Here is a 25,086-nt window from a genome sequence, read left to right on the forward strand (position 1 = left end):
AAACAGAAACAGAACTGAAGTATAGTTATAGAAAAACGTTATTTTATTGAACCATTTTGAATATTGTAGAATGATATTACAACAACATGAATTTCAGTGGAACTTAATAAATTTAACTAGGCTGTTCCTTCGCACCTAAAAATCAAGTTCTGTTACGACGAGTTATTGGTTTGATTACCTTTACACAATCCCTTTCACGAACGGAATAGTCTTGTAAAAGGAAATCTATTAAATTACCAGCAGCGGATGCGGGACTTAATGGAGACATTGAGATCGGACGGATTAGACGATATTCTTGACCGTAACCAAGTTACTACAATTCCTTCGTTACCGGAAATTCCGGAAGTAGGATAGTGCCTTTCGTAAATAAGAAACGTCTTTGTGCGTGACGTACGTGAGGGATGATTCAAGGCTTCTCCTCTTTTTAGATAAAATTCGTTTAAAAAATTTTGCAAAATATGCAAAAATGTAACTGTTACTTTTCATATTTGCATATAAAACTGTTAGAGCTTGCGACAGCTTTTCTAATGACTGCATATTATATGTGGCATGTTGGTCCATTTTCTAGATTGAACTGAGGTGCCTTTTACTTGATGAAAATCCATTTAAGAAAATAAATAAGAACTAAAAGCTCAGATTTTCATGAAATTATATATTTTCACATGACAATTGTTTCGACAACACCGTGTCTTTATCAAATGTAATATTTACAAACTATCTGCTACTATATATAGCGAAAAATACCAATAAAACCTAAATGTTGTGAGAATTTAAGTTTAATAAAGAAGATGTATTTAACTCTAATTGATCGTTAAGCAATACATTTGAATGTCTCATTTTGTTAATCTCCATGGCTTAAAATAAATTTAATTTTCTACTTTTTGTGGTTGTATGTAAAATATCAAAATTGTAGTTAAAATGAATTTTTCTGTGTTAGTGTGTAGCATAATTGGAATCTGGACTGTTGTTTTTAAACCCTCTTTTATGTTCGTTAATCTATCTGTTTGTTCAATATAAATTTTAGGGCAAGATCCGCATTTCAACTTGAAGACACCAGATTTTTGAGATTTTGGACATTTCATTTTATTGATTTTCAAAAATTTTCCTTTTGTTTTGTTAGTTCTGAAGGCTATTTTTAAACAACATTTTGACAAATGTTTTGAAACTTTTTCGTTGGATTCTCCTATGTATGTTATTGTTTTAATTTGTTCGTGTTCTGTATTAGGTTTCGGATAAACTGCTGTTGTCTGAATTTGTTTTTTATTTATAATTTTAACGATAAATGACGGATTGTAGCCATTGTTCAGTGCAATTTGTTTAATTATATTAAGTTCTTTGTTGTAATTTTCTGTTGAGATGGGCGTATTAAGAAGTCTGTGTATGAAAGAAATGCAGCCATTTTGTGAGTATAAGGGTGATTTGAGCTGTTATGTATGACTGTGTCCGTCTGTGAAGATGTTATGGTAAATGGAAACCTTTAATTTTTTTTGTGTTTTCGTAATAGTTAAGTCTAGAAAATTAGATATCATGTTCAATCTCGATAGTGAATTTTATACGATTATGTAATGAGTTAATGTAATTTAAAAAAGAATTCAATTGTCTGTCCGTTCCAACAAAGCAAGCAAAGACATCATCCACGTATCTATACCACCAGAGAAAACTTTTACTTAAAGGATGTTCTAGTATGTTATTTTCCAAATTATCCATAAAAAGCTCGACTAACAAAGGACTAAGCGGGTTTCCCTTAACCTTCCTTAGAGATGTAAATCTGTCCATTAAATTCAAAATAATTTTGGTCTAAAAATACTATTAAGCATCTAATAAATCTTGTTTCACCAATGGGCTAACCTGTTTTCGAGTTACTAAATCTATCACATCCATACTGGGAAATAAGTTTTGTACATCAAAAGACAATAGTGTTGCGTTAGTTTGAAATCTTTAATTTTGTTGATTAATTAAAAAGAATTTTTTTTATTGCAAATTTTAAAATATTTATTAATTTTGTTGAGAGTTTAATCTGCTGGAGTTTTTACATAAAACACGACTGGTCTAATGGGAATATATTGTTTATGTAATTCAACTAAAACATATAATTTCGGCGGTTGTGGATTCATAATTGTTAAAAAATACTTGTCTTTGTCGCTAAATAGTGTGGAGTTAGTAATTACTTCCTTGACTTGACTTTGATATAACTCGGTAGGATCGTGTTGTACATTGGAAAAGTTCTGGTTTAAGAGAATTGTTGGTTTTTGAAATATATTCTGGGAGATCGGTAGCTATGACTGTCTTCCCTTTATCTGCACGTGTAAATATAATGTTATTTTCAGAAGCTTTGTTTTTGATAGTTTTTACTAGTGACATTTGAGAAATTTCTTGGTGTTTGTTGTTATCTATTAATTGAGAGTTAATTATATTCGCTAATACATGTTTGTTTAAATTAGAATCTTTAATGTCCTTAATTGCTAATTCACAATAGATCCTTAAACAGTCTAATTCTCTATTAATGTTCGAGTGCTGTAAGTTAAAGTTGGAACCTTTTTCCAGAAATTCAACTTGATTGTAATTTTAATTTGTCTAATTGTTAATTTTTATTAATGATAGATGAAATGTCTGTTCGAACTCTATAATCCAATGTTTCACATTCTAGGGGATTAAGTCTATCAGACAATTCAAAATGTATTACCTTTTCATAAATGTTGTTTGTATCCCGTTTTCTGTGCTCGTGTCTTCGTTCTTCCTTCATCTATTTCGTCTGGCCTTGGATCTGGCTTTCCCTTGCATTTTCTAGATACGTCTAATAGTCTATCAGCCCATATGGATAAGGAAAATCCAGAAAAACATTACACTAGCAAAAAGTCTGTCATAGAGATTAACTTCAGACCTAATCGGTATCGTTGTGAGAATTCATATAAATGTTTAATTTAGTTCTATTATTTGTTCAAATTCATCGCTTTGAAGAACCCTTAGGTTGGGACCGCATTGCGAACAATAGAGATTTGTGGAAAGTTACCCCAAAGAGCAGCAGCAGTCTAGTCCAAGCGAAATTAATCGTGTTGAGATTCGCGCCATTATATGGTCTCATTTTCATTGAAGGTTGGCAGGTCAGCGAGGATAGAAACTTGGCGTAGAACAAAAGTGCAAAAGCTGGCTTGACCCCGATGTTCAGTACGCATAGGGACTGCGAAAGCACGGTCTATCGATCCTTTTGACTTTAAGAGTTTTCAACAAGAGATGTCAGAGAAGTTATAGTTGGTAACGAGTTGGTTAAAACTACTTATTTGTCTCTCCATTGTCTTTATTTGAATGAAATTAATATTCAAATGAAAGCGATGGAAACCCATACATGCTCTGGCTTCCTATATTTCTACTGCTTTAAAGTAATTGAGTAATTTGAAATGCAGACAGTTGAAACGTCTAATCAGTGTACTCCATATGGGCAAATGGGTAAAAACATAAAGACTTGGCCAAATTTTTATCTTTAATTTTTATTTTTTTTTATTTTTAATAAAAACTGAGGTTTTTTAGTGTGAAACTCAACATTATATTTCAGGATGGTACCGAACGGAGTACCAACAAGAATTCACTGTTCATGTAGAGTAAGCTATTATTTCGCTGCCACTATAAGCGCCGACTAATTATCTTTTATTCCACTATTCCTCATGTTACGTTATTCCATTTTTAGAAAATTACGTGGGCATGCGTTGAATTTAAGTAATTGAATTTAATAATAAATGATTTTGCATCGTTAGATTATGAAAATGTCAGGACAAGCTTACCAAAGCTTCCCGTAATCAATTATAGGAAATGTGGATGGACAAAAGCGGATTAAGTTTGACCCACTTCCTCATAGCAATACGATCGTTCCTGACTTCGGTGTGTAAATGTTGTTATTCCACCCATAAAATTTCGCTGCAAAGGACGTAAGTTTTGAGATAATTATTCGATTAAAATTTCACTTCGTTCGAGTAAATTCACTCGGCCGCCCAAAACAAAATTAAGGCTCTATATCAGATGGGCTAATCTCACGTAAAGCGAGTTCGTAAATTTTCCGGCCGTCTTTTAAAAGTTCGACGTGAGTTGGGGCCTCATTTTCTTTTAAAATCGATGGAGAATAAGTAGTTTTTGGCGAGTCATGTCGATAATGATATATCGCACGCATGGAGCGTAAAATGAAGTGAGAAAGTACAAATATCGATGATAACAATACTAACTATTAAAAAGAAAAGGAATATATCGGTTTCAAGCTAATAAAGAACTAACCTGAGCATACTGCTATTGAATATGGCGCATCCTAAAAGTCATCTCTTTTAAATATCGACCAAATATGATTTTAGAAATATATGAAGAATTCTTCTTCTTCTTCTTAAGGTGCCGTTTCGAATGCTGGCTATTAGCATGACTATTCTAATCTTGTCGACTGCTGCTTTGGAAAGTCATCTGGTTGTAAGAGAGAACCATTTTCTCAGATTGTGGAGCCATGAGATTCTCCTCCGTCCTGGGCCTCTTTTTCCGAAGACCTTACACTGCAGAATAAGCTGCAACAGATAATGTGGCTTAACTTCTCCAAATTTCCGCTTCTTTACGTTGTTTATGATTTCGCATTCCTTATCCACTCTGCGAAGAACCTTATCGTTGGTGGTTATATCAAGAAATTTTCATTATACGTCTATAGCCTGTAGTTTCTTCATAGACGCCTCTGTCAATATCCATGATTCAACTCCATAAAGGAGAACCGTAAACACGTAAATTGGAACAGCCGGATTTTCGTTTTTAGTGTTAGAGAGTGACTTTTAAAAATGTTGTTAATTTTGGTAAATGCTGATCTGGCCTTTTCTATCCTCTGTCTGATTTCTGAATGATCCCATATGTCATTAACATTCGTTCCAAGATACAGAAAATATATAATGTAACCAAGTCTAGTGTAGTTGGAAAAGCAAAAGGTACCCCATAACTCATCCACCGTAAGATTTGTGCAGTTAATATGGTAAAAAATTGTGAGTTGAAAAGATAGAGGCGGTGATGACGATATTAAATGTAAAATGTAAAAAAAGGTATTTTCTGCTTTCAGGAATAAATTTATATATAATTAGTATTAAAAAATCGGCAAAAATAGTTTTTTAACTTAGCTTAGACCATGAGAAATAGTGATACACCGCTGCTTAAAAGTGACTAAATACAGAAAAAACTCTTCAATCAATATTATCAATTTTAATTCAAAATTTAATTTGTTGTGGGTCAGAATTAAACGAATATTGGGAGTAGTGTAAATCTCTTGAAAATAAAAATCTAACAGAAAATGTACCAGTGTATCATACTAACGAGAATAGTACAATTAATGCTAGTCATAAAGGAATTATAATCAGTTTTTTTTTAAAGATTGCTTCCTCTGTCAAATTTCTTTTATTTCCGGCTAAGAGAAAACTAAAATAAAATTCACTCTCGGACGTATGTGGAAAGAGAAATTGTTTTTTTGTACCTTCATAAAAAAAGTACCAAATTAAAAAGAAAACATCGGTGTTATACTTTCTAGTCATCTAAAATTCAATAGTTTCCCATAATCATTTGACTCGACACCAAACAAAAGCGTTCCGGCTGCAAATCAAGTTTCGTTTATATTGGGGATTACTGAAGTGCAGTTTCAGCGAAAAAAAAAATAACCCGGATTAATCCAGAAATCCGTTGAGACGATTGATTTTCTAAATCCACAACCGAACACCAGAATGTCGCAAATGAATTAAAATTGCTGCAAGTCCACTCCGAAATTGAATCGCGTTCAACGTCTCCGATGGGTATTGAATTAGAAATATCGCGTTGGGCCATAAACTGCTAAACCAACAGCGAGCACCTTCATTTAGGTAAATATATACCGCAACATAGAGCGAAAAGTCGTAACGGTTGTCTGTATATGAAGTTTGAAAACAAAAACACAGAAAACTCAAATTAATTTTTGGTGTGGTTCACAAGAATAATAAAATAAAAAAATAACGGTTAAAAATATCACATTACAAGACAAATTAATAATAATCTGTTAAATTCTGTTCATAGATATAAGGAAGTGACTAACTGATAGGAATTAAGGAAAGACCCGGGCAAGCTGTAAGAATGAAATATGGCCGAACAGGTCCGTGCTTTGCTTGGAATTTAATTATTTGGGGTTCTATTTATTAAAGATACTAAACAATATTTATTTATTTATTTATATATTTATGTTTAAATCTATAATAGCATTACAAATTATTTTTATTACCTACTTAAATTACTTAAAATTATTCACATAATATATCAGTATCGCTATCGCTATCATCGCCTGTTCTAAGTATTATTTGTTTTATATTATTTGCAATATGGATATACGATTGTTCTGCTTTTTTTATATGTTTAACAGAATTTTCCCAACTTAGTGGAGGGATGTTAAAAACTTCGGTTTCTATAAGTTTGAGGACATTCGATTTAACACGGGCAAAAAGATTGTTACGACGAATGGCAGATATCAGTTGGTGCCAAACATATTCAATGGGATTAAATATACAGTGGTAAGGTGGAAGCCTTAAAACTGTATGCCCTAGATTTTTTGCAAAATTATCACAGACGTATTCCTTTTGTAAGTTCAAGCTTTGTAGAACCTCAATTAATTTCTTTTTGGTATAATCTTCGTGAAAATAAATGTCGTTATTATACATGTAGTTTTGGATTCTTGCTTTTGTGTTACATGAGAAAGGGGTTTTAGTCCACTGTCTACTGTGACAATGACGCTATTAGGAGGAATGTTTGCAACTAGTTTGTTTCTAAACCAATTTTCAAATAAATCAGCGGTGGTGTCTTCGTAGTAATCCATATTTTTCGCAGACAGAGAAAGTCCATTTGGAATCCAACCATCTTTAGAGTCAGCATGCAAAATAGTTATTCTTTTAGCTCTTTTTGATGGCGCGTTTGTTTTACACTTATCAGTTGAGTCAACCCTACCCTTTTCCGGGGTATCATAACTTAAATAATTTAAATTCCGAAACTTTAGGTAATAATCCTGTTGCATTGTATGTTAATGACCACCCTTGGATAATCCCATTCAAAAGCAATTGGTCACTTTCTTATATCTATGAACAGACTATAACTAGTATATCACACTTAGTAGCAGCTCATCGTGTCAAATACGGATCACGAAAATGAGAGTAATCTTATTAGAATAAACTGTTCCGAAACCAGGCAATAGATTTTAGATCAGGCACCAAAAACTTTTTTTATGTATACTATGCTCTAGTAGAAACAATATTATTTAGTCAAACAAAATGAAGTAACATGAATATGGAAAAAGTTATATATAAATATATATTTTTGGTTGTTATCCTCGTGTTTTTTCAAATTTTATTTTGTTTTGTTAATATTGTAATTAATTTCATTTTAAACATGTGGCGGTTAGAGTTGTTAACTTCAATATTTATGAATAGTCTTTTATTATCTAACAATATACTCGCTTAGATTTTTGATTACATTTAAAAGCGATCTTGAAGCGACAACGATAGTGAACCTAAACTAAATAGACCGAAAATTAAATTAATTTTATATAAAAAGCAATCATTCATTTTGTTATATTTTTATTAAAATAAAAACATATTTCTTAACATTTGTATCCAAATCTTATCCTATGGCTACACTATACATTCACTAAGGGGCATGTAAAGTGCCAATCGGAACTGACACCTATCCGTCACTAAAGTAGCTCGTCATACTTCGCGTAGGCCTGATCAATGCCTAATAGGATATTTTAAAGTAGCTAGTTAAAAAATTTTTGTTGATAAGAAACCAACGAGATAAATAATGAAATATTTAATACCCCCTTTTAGTAGTTGTAATCAAATAAGATTGTAAATGGGCCGGTGGGAATAAACATTTCAATTCTCGATCCGTAAGTATATTGAACGATAAGCGTTAAAGTTTGATACAAACGGATATAGAACTTCGGAGTTTGGGAAAAACGGAAACAGAAATAAAGTAAAAGTGACTAAGTTATCGAGGTTTTCGGCTCGAGTATTTGACATAAACTGCTGGATACTCGAAACGGATAAGCAAAAATTGTGGACCATTTTCAGGGATACCAGTTCCACCAAAAAGAAAATATTTTGATAGTCACTTCTGTTTTACGAAATCTTAAAATTTATAATCTCTACAGGAAGTGAATGGGCAGAAACTTTTGACCCGCATTCGTATTTTACCTACAAACTAACCAAAACTTTTTTAACGTATTAAAAGAGGAAATCGAATTCGGACGAATTTATATCTTCATCAATTTTTTAAAAAATTGATATTTTGTGAGGGCTTATTGCTTTGGCAACGCTTTTATTTGGCATTTTTAGAAATTTAATGAAATTTTTCTTTTTTTTGTGGTAGTCTCACTTCGTTTTTATATAAGATCATAATGAAAATCTTCTAATTGAAGGACACTGATCGAGATCTGCATCGGCATCTGCTAATAGATTTGTTTTCCCATCTATAATCTCCACTATAATACGTTTTTCTTTCATTTGTGGAAAACATGAATTCGCTACAGCAATTTCATCTCTACGTCCAATACAGTAGTCCTAGAGTTTTCGCACTTTTTCGCTATACAAATTGTAATTCTACTTACGGAAAAATTGAAAATATACCACCACAGAATATGAAATAAAGCCAGTCAAATGCTGGTCGATGTTTTAAGAACCATGATAACCTGAAGACACACCGACGATTTTCCAAATACAGCGAGATCGAATTTTGTCGAGCTCGTGACAAAGCCTGGAGGAAAACTCGAGAAAATTGAAATTCAGGTACCAACGTCGCAAACAAATCCTCAGCCGCATATCCGCCGAAGCAACAGGAAGTCTCTAAGTAAACGTCTAACCCATATAATATCTCGGTGCGGTGTTCTAAAATACCACTATGCAAGGTTTGCTATATCGACAACGGACAGCAAAGCATAATTTTCAAAAAACTTTATCGAGAAACTTGAAGAGAACAACTTTTGATAGAAATAGCCTAAAGCTTACCACCATCCCAGACGAGGTTATCATATGGTCTAAGGATTCTGGTAATCTTTCAATTAATTACCCTAATAGGAACATGAATAAGAAGTAGACGTTTCGTAGTGCAGTACTAATAGCTAATCGTACTTACCTCAGAAGCACTATTCCAACCTTAATTGCTAAATTTCTTTAAACGTTGTTGGATGAGAATCATGAATAATGAAATCACTACCACAAGTTAGGGCTTCTTCAAAGGGCTTATTTTTGTTGCTATAAGCGTAAAGCGTAATATGCTTTACGTTTGAGATACAGGATGTCACTTGTATTTTTATTTTTGGTTTTTTTGTATAAATTCCTAGATAAACCGATTTCTGAAAGAAAGTTGGAATCTAAGGATTTTTTGGAAAAATGTCAAATTGTTTCTTATTTAGCTCTTTAGTCGCGAGTGTTTTAAAAAAGCGAAACAATTTTGTATTATTATTTACCCGGAATTATTTTTAAACATCACACAGACGAACGCTAAATTAAAGGGGAATTAAAAATCCAATCAATATTACAACAAATATTGTAAAAAAAATAAAAAATAATATAAAAAGTTGACATCCTGCAACTCGAAAAATTACCCTGTGAAATATAGGACACAAATAACACGGTTTCTTCAGCATGTAAAAGATAAAAAATTGTTAGCCTTGCTGAGCTATCACATATGAACAAATTGTAGGAAATTTGAAGTTTTGTATAAGACTATTGGTATGATGATTTTATACATATAGCACTTACACTAATATGGTTGACCAGCTACGCTGCAATAGTAGACTAGACCACAGAGAACAAGAAACCGAATGAAGATTTCTCTTATTACTTATTTGGACAAGCAAAACCGTAGCAACGAATTTAAAAATAAAATCCAACGTTGCTTCTTTTTTCCCAGCGGATTTTACGACATTCGGGATAATAAGAAGGCGCGTTCTATTTCAGGGTTCAAAGACCACCCGGCTTTCCTCGTTGAGAAATATATCCACTTTTTTTTTCTCGACTTCTGTCTTTGAATTTTTATATTTTCATTTTCTTCCAAAACATACTTTAAATTCTTGCACGCAAAATTTAAAAAACGAAAAGCACTCCCCTTATTTAATTATCGCGACAAAATAGACGCCTCACGCTAAAGTCCTTACAAGAACTGTTTTAATTCACTTAACATGCCCGAATTTCGGAGCCAATTTATCACTGAAGGGTTGTTACGGAGGAAGCGGGGGAATCCCATTCCTCCAGTTGTAATTAATGAAACAATAACGCTTGAAACATACCGCGCATTTTATTAAATCGATAAATAAGCATTCTTCTTATAAGCTTTTTTTTATTAAGGCAATTACCCCAGATACGTCGACTGCCCTTTCTTACCTTCCGAAATATTCGTGAAAGGTAATCCGTTGGAGGATAAGTTTAACTTTGACCCACACATTCAAACTAAATAGATACCACATTGCGAGAAGCACGAAAAAATGGAATTGAACGGTAAATTATCGATATTTTATCCCGTATATTGACTTAATAACTAAAATCTTGGAAAATATATATCCATTATCTTAACAATAAATGCATATCCACAAACGTCTTTGGAAATGTTTGTAGTTAGGATAACGATTTTTCTAAGTTACTTGTTTCTTTAGCATTTGTATTTAAAGCTTCTTCTCCGAAATGTATTTTTTATATTAATATATATATCTTAAAGTTTGATTTAGTTAGTACTACATGTGATTCAATTTTGAAAAATCTTAGGTTAAATAAAAACATAAATTACAATTATTCTAATGGATAAAGAAGCTAATAATAAAGTTAAAAATAAGTATAACAGGAATTTAACGTAATAATGCTTGGATACGTTATTTTGACTAGGACTTTTATTTTGTCTTCTGTCATTTGTGGATGCCCATTTAGAACTTAGATGAAAAAGGCATAAAAAAAACTAGTTGGAAAGATACGCTAATATGATGATTGCCTACAGTGAAAGTAGAATTCCTTAGTAGTTTCCTCAGCAAATTGTAACTTAATTGGACGACATCATGGCGATTGTGGGCTTAACAAATATAAAGATAGTATTATGTCACTAAATTTTTGAACAGTAATTTTATTGGGACAAAAGATGTCAAAAAACGATTGTGAAACAATTACTAGCACATGGTACAATGGTACATAATGATATTGAATACTGATTGCAGAATTCGTAACGATATGTTCAAAATTTTGTTTTATATTCCATAGCTAGAATAGTTGGACAATATAAAAATATATATCACTAAGCAAGGAAAGTTGCGGAACACAAAAAGATTTATTTTAATTTAAAATATACGAAAATTTTTTCGTGTTTTTCTACTCCCGCCTGTAAAATACCTAATTACCCACCGATCTAGCATGGCGGAAGCGTCACTTACCACGTCAGTTTCGTTTCCGATGAATGCGAGACACTTCGGGATTTTACCGCACGGATTTGGGAGCAATCGGATGTATTTGGATATATTTCCCACGCTTTGAATTTTGACGTTTGTCAATTCTAACAGTCATGTCAGTGAATGTATTCGTGTTGTTTTGAGAAAATGTACCCAAAAACTAATGGTCGTAGAAAAAGTATAGCATGCAACACGTTGGGTAAACTTTTTAACTCACTCGTTTAGTAAAAAATGGCTCCGCTGCGTTCCGCTAGTGTCAAATAAACTCGTGAGTCAAATGCCGTTTACCATACTTGTTGCATAATATACTATTAAACTAGATTAGTAATTAAAATTGCAGTTACAATCGAAATAATCAATCAATCAACCAGTTCTTATATGTGCGGTAAAATAACATACCAATATCGTCGTCATCCATATTAAAGGGAAGCACTTTAATAATCACCATTAATTCAAAGATGACGGTACTTTTAAATTGCAAAGCAAAAATTATTGCTATAAAAAATGTCTCTACGGTTTGACGTTTCTCTGTCAAAATAGTAAATGCTGGATGATCTGTATTCAACGCCTACTAGATGTTTGAAGTCAAAGCATTATAAAATTACACTTTTGGGTGGAATTTACAATTGAAAAGTGGATATGTGGAAGGGGGTATATGACGTTTTTTAATAATATTAACATTTTGCTTTAGAATTGTCGTGCGTGCCGCGCCACATGTCCTGTGTGTAACCTGCATTTGCTATATTTTTACGAATACCGTCAAAACCATTGTTGTAAATTTAAACAGTTTTTCTTGATTATCTTAAAAATGTAATTTTGGCATTTCCACGCTTCGATTTAGTGTTACAATGTGGTCTATGTTAACAAAAAATGGAATTGCTTTCAAAAAGAATCAACTGAGGTATCATCCAGAGACGTACGGGCAATAAAATAAATTAAGTGCTAAAATTATTATCATCGCCATGACATTAAGCAATGAAGCAATCCCACCTAATAAGTAAACTTATTAAGCATTTTGTTGGCATTTTGGACGATTAAAACTAAAAGTTTGTCACAGAATAAGGTAGCAAACTTAGTTTCTATTCACAAAAAAGGGCAACGTACCATGAAGAATAAAGCAAGCATTGACTACCAGCTTGCGTTAAAACATTTTGGCGGCGGAAAAAAAGTTTTACACTAAACAATGGATCAAAGTGGTTATTCTTATTATATATTATATATTATAACTTCTTTATTGAGCTTAAGAAAACTGAATTTAATATGATAGAAAACATGCGGTCGTCATTTAAAAATGTACTATAAAAATATGAAAAACCATAAAACTAATTATGAGGATGAAATTTCCAGGATTTTTAAGGAAGGTATTTACTGTATTATTTCTGTTCCTGTCTTCTTTATTATAGGAAAGATGTTACAACTAGTACTAAAATTTAAAAAAAAAAAAGCGAAACAACAATTTGAGACGCCATAAACAAAACTTACCTTAAAAGACTAAAACAACATATATTATAATCGACAAGTTGTATTTAAAAACGAAACATCGCAACGCCCGTGAAAGTCACACCGCGGCCGTATAAAACTTTTGAGTTAACAACGTTAAACGGGGCTGACACCTGTAAGATGCTCCAAGCACCGTTCACCTTTCAGCGGGACTGAAATTGGTCCTTCAGTAGCGATTCAGGCTGGCTTCAGCGGAGCGAACTGAAAACGTCGGGGCTGCGAGCGGCGGCAGTGCAAATTCGCGGGCAAATCCGACGCAAGCGCCCCGATCTTCTTGCCACCTCGTATTTTTTTTATTGTCTCCCGGCTATGTTGTTTGTTTTTGTTGTTTCCATTCATGTGATTTTGTCAATTCAAAATCTAGCCAGTGACACTTAATCGTACTGTGAGCGAGTTGATAATGTGACTCAAATTAGACGAACGAAATGATCTCCTGGGTATGACAACTGGTAACAACGCAAACAATAATAATAATATGGTGATGAAAGGTCGCTGCGTCACCATAAAACCCTTTAACCACTTTGTGCAACTTTCATTCTAAACAACGATTTTCACATATATAACTTGTGTTCTCCATAAAAATGGCATCTGACCATATTTTTTCTAAATACTGCCGAAAATATGCCGCATCTAGATTAAAAACTTAAGAATTGGCGAACTGTCAGAGGACATGCCAATCGTTCAACTCCACAAGTTCCTGTTGGTTGAAAACGAGTTTAGAAATGACCCGCACATACGCATATTGAAGGGGCATTTTTACATTTTTTCATGTTGGCTTTAAAAGTGCCAAAACTATCAGCATATACAAGGTGTTATTTTTAATTTTTATTCCTATAACATCGATCCTGCAGATATCCACCCCGCTCTAGAAGTAAAATTCTCTCAGTCCTGTTGGTATTCAGAAAGTTGTGATTTCAGTAGTAATTTTGGAAATGGTACCAGCAAAACCACAAAACATTTCCCTGGAAAGGTTTCTAAAATGTGTTTCGCTTTCAATGTTAGGAGCACAGATTTCATTGAACTGAATACAATATTATATTGGTTTAAAAGTAGTGAACTGAGGTGACTTTTATTTGATGAAAATCCATTTAACAAAATAAATAAGAACTAAAAGTTCAGATTTTCACGATATTATATATTTTCAAATGACAATTGTTTCGACACGGTGTTGTCGATATTTGTTTGTATTTTTGTTTATATTTTTGAGCAGTAAAAGGAATATAATTAGTTTTGGTTAGTAATATTTGAACAGAAACTAGCTCGCCTCTGAATTGTAGGCATAAAATACTTGGGATTGATTTTTACGTATTTGATAGTGTAATGGCAATGATTTTTCTTTGACGTTGATTGATATTTAAAAAAACATTGTCAAATCGCGCACAAATTTAATTCAACGTGAATATTATTTAGTTTTGGGTAGTTAGCAAGCCTAAAAGGTGGGTAATATTTCCAAGTGTGTGTGCATTTAGGGTTGTAAAACTGATAAAAAGCGAAGAAACTAGCATTTAGAATAAATAAAAATAAGAATTTTCAAAGGACCTAACGTTATTAAAATATTAATACAGAAGAGATGTTTTAACACATAATAATTACAAAATTATGTATATTTTATATAAATGTGTGCTCGGATGGATCTACCGATTGATTAACAGTACATTGAAAATAATTTATTCTTAAGTAAGTATTTATTCTTCTTAGAATTTATTTTATAGACAGTACCAAATGTGTACTTCTGTTTTAATTTGTTACTTGCATATATGACCATATACTGGGATTGATCACAGGTAGTTTGTTTTGTTTCACAAATTTGTAATTTAGGTTAGGTTGGCTTCATAGGATAAGATTCCTGTTTCTTTTATTTTTGATTAAGTACTGTGACTAATAGTATTGGAGCCACCTATTAGGCTGGTTTTTAAATCCCTTTATATGTCATTACAGATTATTTCCGATGTTCCAGGAATTACAAAGCCAAATAAAACATTTTTATAAAATATATTGTTAAAAGTTACACAAGGACATAAAAATACTTTATAAAAATGGACGGATACCCGCAGTCTTAACAATGTCTGTTATATTATATACCACTTTGCATAGATTAATGGTACCTAAATATAATTAAACAAAGCAAAAGCAAACCCACTGATAAAACATTTGTATTACTGGAATTACATTCATCTTCTGAACAGTAACATTCTTCCCAATAAATCCCATTTTCGTACACACCCCAGTTACATACTCCTGTAACTCCAGTGTCAGCAACTGAAGCACAGCGTCTTATTACTTGTCTCCACCGCCCATTCCCTGAAACACAAAATCATTTACTTTGCATCCGGTTGTAATTATTTGTCTAGACTGAATGTTGAAATTGATAAAGATGAAATAAGTGATCACGCAAACTGTTACTTACAAATAAACCCCTTAGGGCTCTGTTGTGTGACCTTCATGCAAAATGAACCAGGCATGTGGCTCTCCTCACTATTGCACTCAACTGCAATGTGACTCCATTTATCGAATTTCCTATAAGCTCCGCAATTGTCTTCGCCTTTTTTATCTTCTGCAGAACTACACTGGTAACATCTAACGGCTTCACCTAGCAAATAATAACAGCTCCTTCACAAATTCACATATTGGGTGGGGCACTAGAATGATTAACAAAGGCTCTACTTACTTTCATGTACAAATAACATCATCAAAACCGGAAGATGCAGAATAAGTTTGCAACTAAACTCCATCATGAAAAATGTTCAAATTTTTGGAGAGTTGATTGTTTGATGTTGACAAAATAAGTAATGGCATGAGAGCCATATAATCAAAACAAATTTATGTCACAGAACACCATTTATTTTGTTTACCAAATGTTCTGTGGTTTAGTTTGAAAATGCATGCTTCTTTTTTTTGTAATCTGCGGTTCTTTTTCCTTCCTTTTCCACACACAAAATGTTGAAGGTCGCAAGTCAATACGACCGTTTACCTATTGTCGACGTCCGTTCATTAATCTTTATATATAACTATTAACTATTATAACTTTTAAATTTTTACACTTCCTAGTATTTATATCTGATTGCTCTGGTCTTCTGTCAATCTCAATTCGTGAGAAGATTTATTTCGGCAAGAAATCAAGCTTCATGTTAATTGTCCAGGAATATAAAGTAATAAACCACAATTTCCATGCTAATGTTGATTCATGAATAATAACAGCGTCCAAATAGGTCCTACAGCAGATACATTTCAAGTCACGCAAGACTAATTGATACGAAATTATGTGCTAGCTGCAAAATTTCATCAGCGGAGGTACTAGTAAATAAGTAAGTAAGTAAGAGGTAAATAAATAAGTTTTGTCGATCGTTTCATCAAAATTTACTTTACTTGCTTGATTCTGTGGTGGAGCATTGCAAGCGGCGGCTTAACCTCCGCTCGCTCCTAACAGAAGCCATTGTTTTCGTCCCAAAAACTTTGATATCGGTATTTTTTCGTGTGATTGTGTTTCGGAAGTGTCTGGTGATCGTTTTTAGGTGTTTCAGTTCTGCCGGCTCTGCTGTTTTGATCGTTCACACCGGTATAGTCCGAGGTAGAAACAAGGGATGTCGGTTTTTTGGTATCCGTCAAAATCGTTTTTTGCTAGCTGAGCAAATTTTGGTTATATGTCTCCTTCGTACGTATTGGTCATTGACCAAAAGCGAAAATCCTCGAGGGAAGTCGGTAATGGGCAAATGATCCTAGCAGTCTAGCCTACCAGTTATTGTGTAACGTATTGTCCTACTACTACTACTTTCCTTGTACGTGCCCAACAGTTTTCTGTGAATCGCATCATTGAATTGAATTGAACTTTCCTTGCTTTTGTTAATTGACTCTTTGCCAAGCATCGTATTCTGTGCTCTGTGGTGTTGCTGTTTACCATTTTTGGGTTTGGTTCATGTTTGGTTATGATTTTATCGTTTATAAATTTGTAAAAATATTGTTTTATTTTATTTCCACTCACAAATATTTTTTATTGGGAAATGGGATGCCTTACTCCCTTCATAACTTCAGCTTTAGTTTTACTTTTTGTACAGTTCAGTAAGTAATTGAGTCATGCATTTATATTTTCTCTATTAACATCTTTTTTAGCTCTGGCCATTAAGTGTTGGGAGTGCAGATCGGACGCAGACTCAAAATGTGCTGACCCTTTCGATAATACAACTTTCGCCATTACAGATTGTTCTCAGGCGAAACCAATAAATTATATTTTCGATGAGACTGACTTTAAAACTCAGAGGTCAACAATGTGTCGTAAGATTCGTCAAAAAGGTATGCAGAATACAATTACCCTGTTCCCTGGTAAATTACCGACTGCTTTCATTTTAGTAAATGGAGTATGGAAGTACTTTAGGGGCTGTGCGTTTCTTGGTGAAATAGGGATTAAGGGTGACGAGAGGTTCTGCCTTATGAGAACTGGAACATACAATATTTTTATGGAATATTGCACATGCAATAGTAAAGATGGGTGCAACACTTCCTCACATGTTGATGTATCTTTATTGCTAATTTCGTCTTCAATTCTGTGGGTATTCTTTTTATTCAGCATCTTAAGATAATATTTGTGATATATACGTCAACTATAAACAGAAAAAGAGTTTTTAATTATAGAGTACAAAATTCTCATTATATGTAGAATATTGTTATGTTGTATTAACTTTAATTGACTGAATGTTTTATATTGATGCTTATATTGCTTGAAAAGTCCGTCCATTTTTATAATTTTTTTTTTTAATATATGTTTGTATTATAGCAATTTTTGTTTACTTCTTCCATAGGCAGATTCTCTGAACAAAAACAGGAATAACAAAAATACTATTTACTCTGAAGAGTGGATAACATAGTTTGTACTAACTTCTAAACACTTAATTTTATGGTTAGTATTACAATTATTACTGAATAAATTCAATGAAATCTAATCCCAAAATGACCTTAACTTTAAGGATATGAAATTTCTTCTCATAATACAGTAAGTACAGGGTATTTTTGCAAACATTCTGAAACAAAATTTATCTGGAAATCAATATTAAATCTAAATATTTACAGCTATAACAAAATCACAAAAGTGTATGAACACAGTGTCGCTCTATACATGAAAAATTTATTATTTCCGAGATTCTTTGAAGTTTTTTAAAATCATTTCGCAAAAGTTAACAAACCCTAATTAAATAAAATAACTACGAAATAACCAGATCAATGTTACTGGTAGAAAACTGGCCAGAATTATATTGATTTTAAGCGATCCGGCAGAATTGCAACCATCCCAGTCACAGTATTCGCAGAAGTCCAAAGAGATGCCCCTTGATACGGGATCATAGCAGGTCCCAATATCTTTCTCAAATGGAATCATATCACACCGGCGGATGTAAGTCAAAAGATCACTTCCAACTGTAAAAGAAATGAATATAACTTTTTTTTTAATACTTTTAGCGTGAAATATTCGGTTTTTTTAATGTCATTATCGAGCGGAACCTTTTTCGAAAAATAGAGGTAAAAAGCATAATTCAAAAATATTTGCTTTTCTGAATGGATATTTGTTTTGATGTAGAGATAGTAGGAATGGTCTTATTTTCTCTGTAAAACTAATTCTATTTTTATTGCTTATATGTATCCAGTCGTCCAGTGAGTGACTAAACACGCTATCAAATACCATTTATTTCAAAAATCAAAGCCCATCAAAGACACTTTCTATATTATTTTAGATTTATGGATTAAATAGGATAAATAATTCTTTAAATTAAAAATACAAATGCTATTCAAAACTGCACAAATTCAATTTGGCGTCCATAATGTGGATGATGGTTTAAGAAAAAGGAAACGCTGTGCGGGATTTTTCTCTCTCGATTAAGAAACTTCTGTAACGACCTATTATCGACTTCATTGGTACACAACCTCATCCTCATTTGAGCTACGCTGATATTCTTATTGCCATTCCCTGTATAGGAAAACCTGTACATTCTGGCAGAAAGTTGGCGTAATGTTTTAAAGCATAAAAAAATATAGGAAAACTATTGTGGACATCTTTGTTTATTGTGGAAACTTTGTTTCTTTGGGAATCATAGTCAATAGAATCTACACACATGTAATAATTTAATATAATTAGTAATTAATCGTTATTATAACGGAAATATACTTTAACATGTATGTCAGTTTGATTCTAGAACCATGTGTTTTAGCTACAAAGCTTCGAAAACAAACATCTATGCATCCACATGCCTACGGGATTGGTAAACGATATTTTTTGGACTGCCAAAATCTAGGTATTTTTAATTTAATTTTTTACAATATATAAATAAAATCATTTTTCAAAAACTTTAAAAACCATTAGATATATTTAGATTAAATTAGAATGTATATTTTTTCATTTCATTTCATTCATTTTACATTTTGTTACAATATTTCTTTCGGTTCAGTTGAATACAAGTACTTCTTTAACGTAATTTTTTGGGTCATCGGCTACAAACCTCTCACTTTCACTTTACTATTATTGTCCATCTAATTAATACTACCTACTACCATTTTATGATGCTGCACAAACATTGGGTCAAATGCACAGAGTCGTAATTTAAACTTCGATACTTGCGACTCATACTATATAAAGTGAAGTTCAGATTCATAATTTTTGTTAACAATTCGCTAAAATCCTCTCGAGTTTAAGAAAAAGAAGAGGAACCTTTGTTACTGTGACAAAATGATTTACTATTTTAATTACTATCTTCTTTTCTAATATAAGTTTGTTATGAATCCGCAATGCCTAATTTCATAACGACAAAAATTTTGACTAATTTTTTATATATTTTTTTAATTCCGGTTTAGGCTCCATGATTGTATGGCAAAACCATTATATTTATCTACAGTACGTTAGACAGGGAAGGAACTCCTCAACTTGAACTTGAAACAAATCAGTTTAATGAAATTACTTTTTTTTTTATTACACCTCTATTTCATAATTCAGGAAGCAAAAAACATTTATTTAATGCTAACAAATTTTCAGCTCATAGTTTGTCAAGATATTTTTCCGTTGTTAAGGTTTTTGTAACAAAATTACCTATCTTCTTGTTAAAACAATAACATAAAAAACACGTATGTGATAGCATAGGAGTTTCTGACGTTCTGACTGACCATAAAGCATTTCAAAATTTTGTAAAAATATGTACCTATCTAATAGACATTCACACTAAACAAGACTAAATAACTTACTCCTTTGAACCTTCTTGATACACACTGTCCTCATCCTTGCCAATCGCGCCTCGTCATCATTACAAGTAATCAGTCTCGGTCCCGGATTGTTACCGCTCAGTTGCGGGCTAAATCTGGGTCGATTCGCATTTGGGTTCTGGTAGTCCCTGGGGTAATTCGGATCGTAATTCCTTTGGTCATAATTCCTCTGCTGATCGTAGTTTCTTTGCTGATCGTAGTTACGATCGTAATTCCTGTCATAGTTTCTTTGGTCATAATTCCTCTGGTCGTTATAATTTCTGTTGTAACCCTGTTGGTTATTCGAGTAGGCCCCGGGGTTGTAGCCTTGATTGTACGCGCCTGGTTGTTGATAATAGTTGCCGCCGCCGTACCTCAAAATGTCCGATGCGTTGAAGATATCTGCGCAGTTCCTATCGATGTCGCTTGAACACGACCAGCATTGTAAGGTCTGACCTGTAATTAATAATGCGACGTAATAAGCATTTTCTGGAGAAAAAGTATATTTTACATTCTAATAATGAAGTACCTAATCCGACTGAAACTTAGGTGTAGGAAAAAAAATTGTATCTATATTTGTACTGTACGTAAAAAAGATAATGCTGATCTACAGATGATTAAACAATATTCATAATGAGAGTTTAGCTACAACAGAAAATTTTAACATACAATAAGTATTTATGAAGTTATAATAACGATATGCTAAAATAATAAAAATAATATTTTAAAACCGCCTTCAGAAAAACTTTAAAGGTTTGAAAACATTTCCCAATATAAACTTGCATGCACGTAATTAGTATGCAAACAAATATCGCTTTTTTACGCAAGAGAGCCACCAAAAACGAGCTTTCTCGAGCCATGGTGTCAATGCACAAGTCCTGACCTGAACGACACCCATTTAAACCTCGCAGAGGTATGCCTGTTGGACACAAACAGCGATTTAACAACTCTCACCTTGAATTCTTGCATGGTTGCATAACATTTGTTTGTTATTGTTTTTAATATGTGTGTTTCTGAAATCCTTTTGCCAGATCAAGAATTATGATCGTTTTCGAAGCCTGCGCTTTTGAGTTTTCCTTAAGAATCGCCTATGTAAGGTTTGTCATTTTTTAATAAAATTTAATTGTGTGCAGCTTCACATTGTTTATTATTTGTTTTGCGTCGTGTCCTATTTGTTGTTGAACACTTTTTTTAATTCTACAGTAGATGCATGACTTAAAGAATAATCTAAAAATTTTAAAACGAGTTGGATCTCTTATGTGATCTTATAACAAAAACAACAAATCCTTTAAAATCGTTTAAATCGTTTAAAAAATATATATTTTTATATTTTTTTGTTAAAAATATTATTTCTTTGACATTTTTTAGTAAAACACTCTAAATTTTTGCGAGATTATTGTCATAATATTTTAATAATAATATTAATTATTATACTGTATTGCATCACAATCATAAAAGAGGGTTCAATACTTATGTGTCCATATCGCTAGTTTTTTTATTTGGAATTTTTAATTGGAGTGTCTTTTGGGAAATAAAATAATAAAATTCACAATATATACTTAATGTCAATACCATAATTATTTTTGTTTGAACAAATCCCAGTATTCGGTATCAAATTCACTGCCGCATAAAAAAGCAACAGCGCCAAGAATTATAATAAGCTATCCTATTTATTTGCAGGTAGAAAGAAATTTCTCAGGCTGAGTATTCATTTTAATTTAATTATCCTTCAAATTATAGTAGGTCGGACAATAATAATGACTACTCGCTGGTCCTTGACACTATGACTAATAAGCATCGTTTAACATCATTCGCTTTTTAATACAAACTTGAATAAAATAAATAAAAACGATTTCTGTTATTTAAAAAGTATCGTTAAAATGGCTGATCTGCAATAATGCGAAATTCTCATACAGAAACTAACGTAATTAGCGCAAAAATCTTAAAAAAATATCTTAATTTTTTTTCGCGATTGGTCATGAACATTTGAATAAAATAACCTTGAAAATAATTAATGCGCCTTATACATAAACTATGCAAAACCATTAGAAAAATGTAAAGAAATTGATTTTTTGATTGTTTACAATACCGTGTCGGATCTCAATAAACATTGACCTCCTGTTTCAGCCTCCTGGAGAATAAATCTTAAAAACACGAACATTTTAAATAATAAACAGAAATCGATTAAAATAAAAAACAAAACCGTTTAGTTTATTGTTCATTTAATACCATTCCTCGCAAAATTATTCCGGCAAATGGTATAGACCTACAGAAATAACTTCTTTGTGTGACAGAATTTAAACTATAAGCTTTTGTAGGTCGGCACAATGACGTAATGTTTACGGCAAAAATTTAAACGGTGGAAGACCTTTCAGATAAGGTACGCTCGGCCAGCAAATAGGTCAAATGGTACTCGAAGATAAATATGGTAACTTGATTATAGGTACAGTTTGTATATACTATTTAATAAGTACATACTTTTTTTTGTAAGGCTGGACTAACATTTGTCTGTTAGAAGCCTTTATGAGCATATAAAAACTTTTTTTTGCGGAAATGTATCGTCTCCATTTTCCGGGCTTTTACATAAAAACTGATATTTGCATTGAATTCTGAGTTGGTTTACGTTTGTTTTAGTTTTAATAATGACAATGATTAATGATTTGGGTGAGTCTATGTCTGGAAAATGAAAATCTCTTTATATTTGTAAAAGCTTCTAAACGCAAAAATATTTTTTTATATAACTGATTTCGGTTAGGCGAAAGTAGATTTGGTATTGAGAATGAACAATATTATCTTTCATGGAGGTCATAGGTATCTTAAAATCGTCATGTTGTAAAACATATATAGATATTCCGTGAAAACCTTATAGACAGCTTATAAGTTACACTACAAATAGCTAAAAATATTGTTAATTTTGGTCAATAATCTGTTATCTAAAACCAATTACACAGAATAGAATTTTGAGTACACAGAAGAGAAATTAATGAAATAAATAAATTTATCCTGTTAAAAAACATATGTTAGAGAAAGACATTATAAGTACATTAAATTCCACGAATGTCACATTAGGAACGATTTAAACATATTTTATAAATGCCCATTTACGATATCTTAAAGGAGGTCTTGAAGAAAAGGTTTTTAAGATCTCTATTGTTGTGCTGCAAGCGTTCAGTCATCAAGATCTAAAATAGATGACTTAAAGACATTATGCGATATCATAGTTGTACAACACTATTTCCTACATTTGTGGCTCAGTTAAATCAATACCTAAAAAGTATTGGTTGGATTGGATTTAGACTCTTAAACGGTATGCTTTTGTATAGCTCCTTATCGCATTCTATTTTCAAATGCAATTCAGCTCCGCGCCAATGCCAACCTTATCATAAGTTTATAGTGAAACATATTTCTTTACGTATCGGCTTCAATAACTTTAAACCGCGCGATTGTTTTACGAAATATTCCAAATGCATAAATTCATTCCGCGCTACAGAGCAAACCAATAACAAACGTGGCGTCACGTGACATAAGGTGGAGATTTAAACGCGCGCACAAACAACTTTCCGTCGCGAAACTTAAATATACCAAATACTTAAACAAATAAGTGTCCACATGCGCTCACCTCCACGTAGATAATTGACCAATATGAGAAACACAGCACTGAACACTGCTTTTGGCATTTTGTCTTCAACGGAACCAATTAATAATCCAAAATCTTTCAATTATTTAACACGCCTAAATGCGTAATTTCGATGCCGTCAACTTTTGATACCAACCGTGATACAGAAAAAGAGAGAATGATTATGGAAGGTTTTTGGTGAGACCGCCGCCGATCGAATCTGCGATGGTAGCAGGTACGACCGCGCGCCCCTCCTACGCCGTTTTTCCGCACGTATTGAGCGTTGTTTATTAACAACGATTGTATATTATATAGTGTGTTAGCAAATGTCCATATCCCTAGTGTTAGCTGATGATTTTATTGAAGCAAATACCTTCCAACTCTAAAATACCCAATGATGTGCATTGATCAGGCGTATTGAAAGTGTCACGTTAACACGTTAGCTTTTTGTCACGAGTCACTTCGGGCCTTTCCGGTACTTTAGTCACGGGTCGATAAGGATCTGATACTTCCGGTAGGTTCAGAACACTGACGGTACTTATGAAACCACTGGCTAGTAAGGCTATAATTTCCGCTTTTGGTCGGTTTTAAATTGCAAGAAATTAAGTCTAGTGCTTCTTACAATAAATTTCAAGAATTTGTGAAGCCTCACTTAATTAGAAACTTCAACATATCTATATCTATATCTATAAGAGATGTTCTGTTTATGAAACCTTACCATCAAAAATACAATCAATTTAATATTTTCCAAAACCTAATTACTAAATAACTAACCTCCTTTTTGATGTAGGAGACAGAAACAGTATATTATGCAACAAGTGCGGTAAACTGCATTTGACTCCCGAGTTTATTTGACTCGAGCGGAGCGAGTTTTTAATAAAGGACTGACTTAAAAAGTTTACAGTACGTGTTGGATACTATACTTTTTCTACGACCGTTAGTTTTTGGGCACATTTTCTCAAAACAACACGAATACATTCACTGACATGACTGTCAGAATTAACAAACGTCAAAATTCAAAGTGTGGGAAATATCTCCGAAAACATCCGATTGCTCACAAACATGTGCGGTAAAATCCCGGAAATGTCCGAAGTGGCTCGGATTCGTGGGAACGACACTGACGTGGTAAAGTGACGCTTCCCGCACGCTAGGTCGGTGCGTAATTAGGTATTTTACAGACGGGAGAAGAAAAATTTATTTTAATATCATCTGCTATTTTAATTTACTCAAGCTTCGCAGCCTTTTTCACATCGGCTCATTGATAGTTCATCTGCCATGGACAATTCATAAATTGTTGACAGTAATACTCGCAAGGACT

At 32.8% G+C, this 25,086-nt stretch overlaps 4 protein-coding genes across 4 annotated transcripts in view; 1 reads left to right on the forward strand and 3 right to left on the reverse strand.

Annotated features, from left to right (window-relative positions):
* Positions 1-13,126, reverse strand: part of LOC132700028 (probable G-protein coupled receptor CG31760) — a 156,249-nt gene extending 143,123 nt beyond the window's left edge. The window contains exon 1 of the mRNA XM_060667098.1: positions 12,923-13,126. The gene's annotated coding sequence lies outside the window, so the exon portion shown is untranslated. The remainder of the gene's footprint in view (positions 1-12,922) is intronic.
* A 1,790-nt stretch (positions 13,127-14,916) lies between these two features.
* LOC132700029 (uncharacterized) lies at positions 14,917-15,787 on the reverse strand. Its single transcript, XM_060667101.1, has 3 exons — positions 15,609-15,787; positions 15,348-15,530; positions 14,917-15,241 (listed from the first exon to the last, which is right to left on the reverse strand). Exons 1-3 carry the CDS (start codon positions 15,673-15,675, stop codon positions 15,036-15,038), a joined length of 456 nt encoding a protein of 151 aa, XP_060523084.1. The 5' UTR covers positions 15,676-15,787; the 3' UTR covers positions 14,917-15,035.
* A 982-nt stretch (positions 15,788-16,769) lies between these two features.
* Positions 16,770-17,686, forward strand: LOC132699786 (uncharacterized). The gene is made up of 3 exons (XM_060666671.1): positions 16,770-16,996; positions 17,048-17,227; positions 17,285-17,686. Exons 1-3 carry the CDS (start codon positions 16,939-16,941, stop codon positions 17,512-17,514), a joined length of 468 nt encoding a protein of 155 aa, XP_060522654.1. The 5' UTR covers positions 16,770-16,938; the 3' UTR covers positions 17,515-17,686.
* A 73-nt stretch (positions 17,687-17,759) lies between these two features.
* On the reverse strand, positions 17,760-23,997 carry LOC132699785 (homeobox protein 2-like). The gene is made up of 3 exons (XM_060666670.1): positions 23,772-23,997; positions 20,156-20,608; positions 17,760-18,343 (listed from the first exon to the last, which is right to left on the reverse strand). The coding sequence occupies exons 1-3, from the start codon at positions 23,827-23,829 to the stop codon at positions 18,120-18,122; spliced, it is 735 nt and encodes a 244-aa protein (XP_060522653.1). The 5' UTR covers positions 23,830-23,997; the 3' UTR covers positions 17,760-18,119.
* Between the last annotated feature and the right edge of the window lie 1,089 nt (positions 23,998-25,086).

The sequence above is a fragment of the Cylas formicarius genome, unplaced genomic scaffold (assembly GCF_029955315.1).
Source record: "Cylas formicarius isolate icCylForm1 unplaced genomic scaffold, icCylForm1.1 PGA_scaffold_3__17_contigs__length_32017465, whole genome shotgun sequence".
NCBI classification, from domain to species: Eukaryota; Metazoa; Arthropoda; class Insecta; order Coleoptera; family Brentidae; genus Cylas; species Cylas formicarius.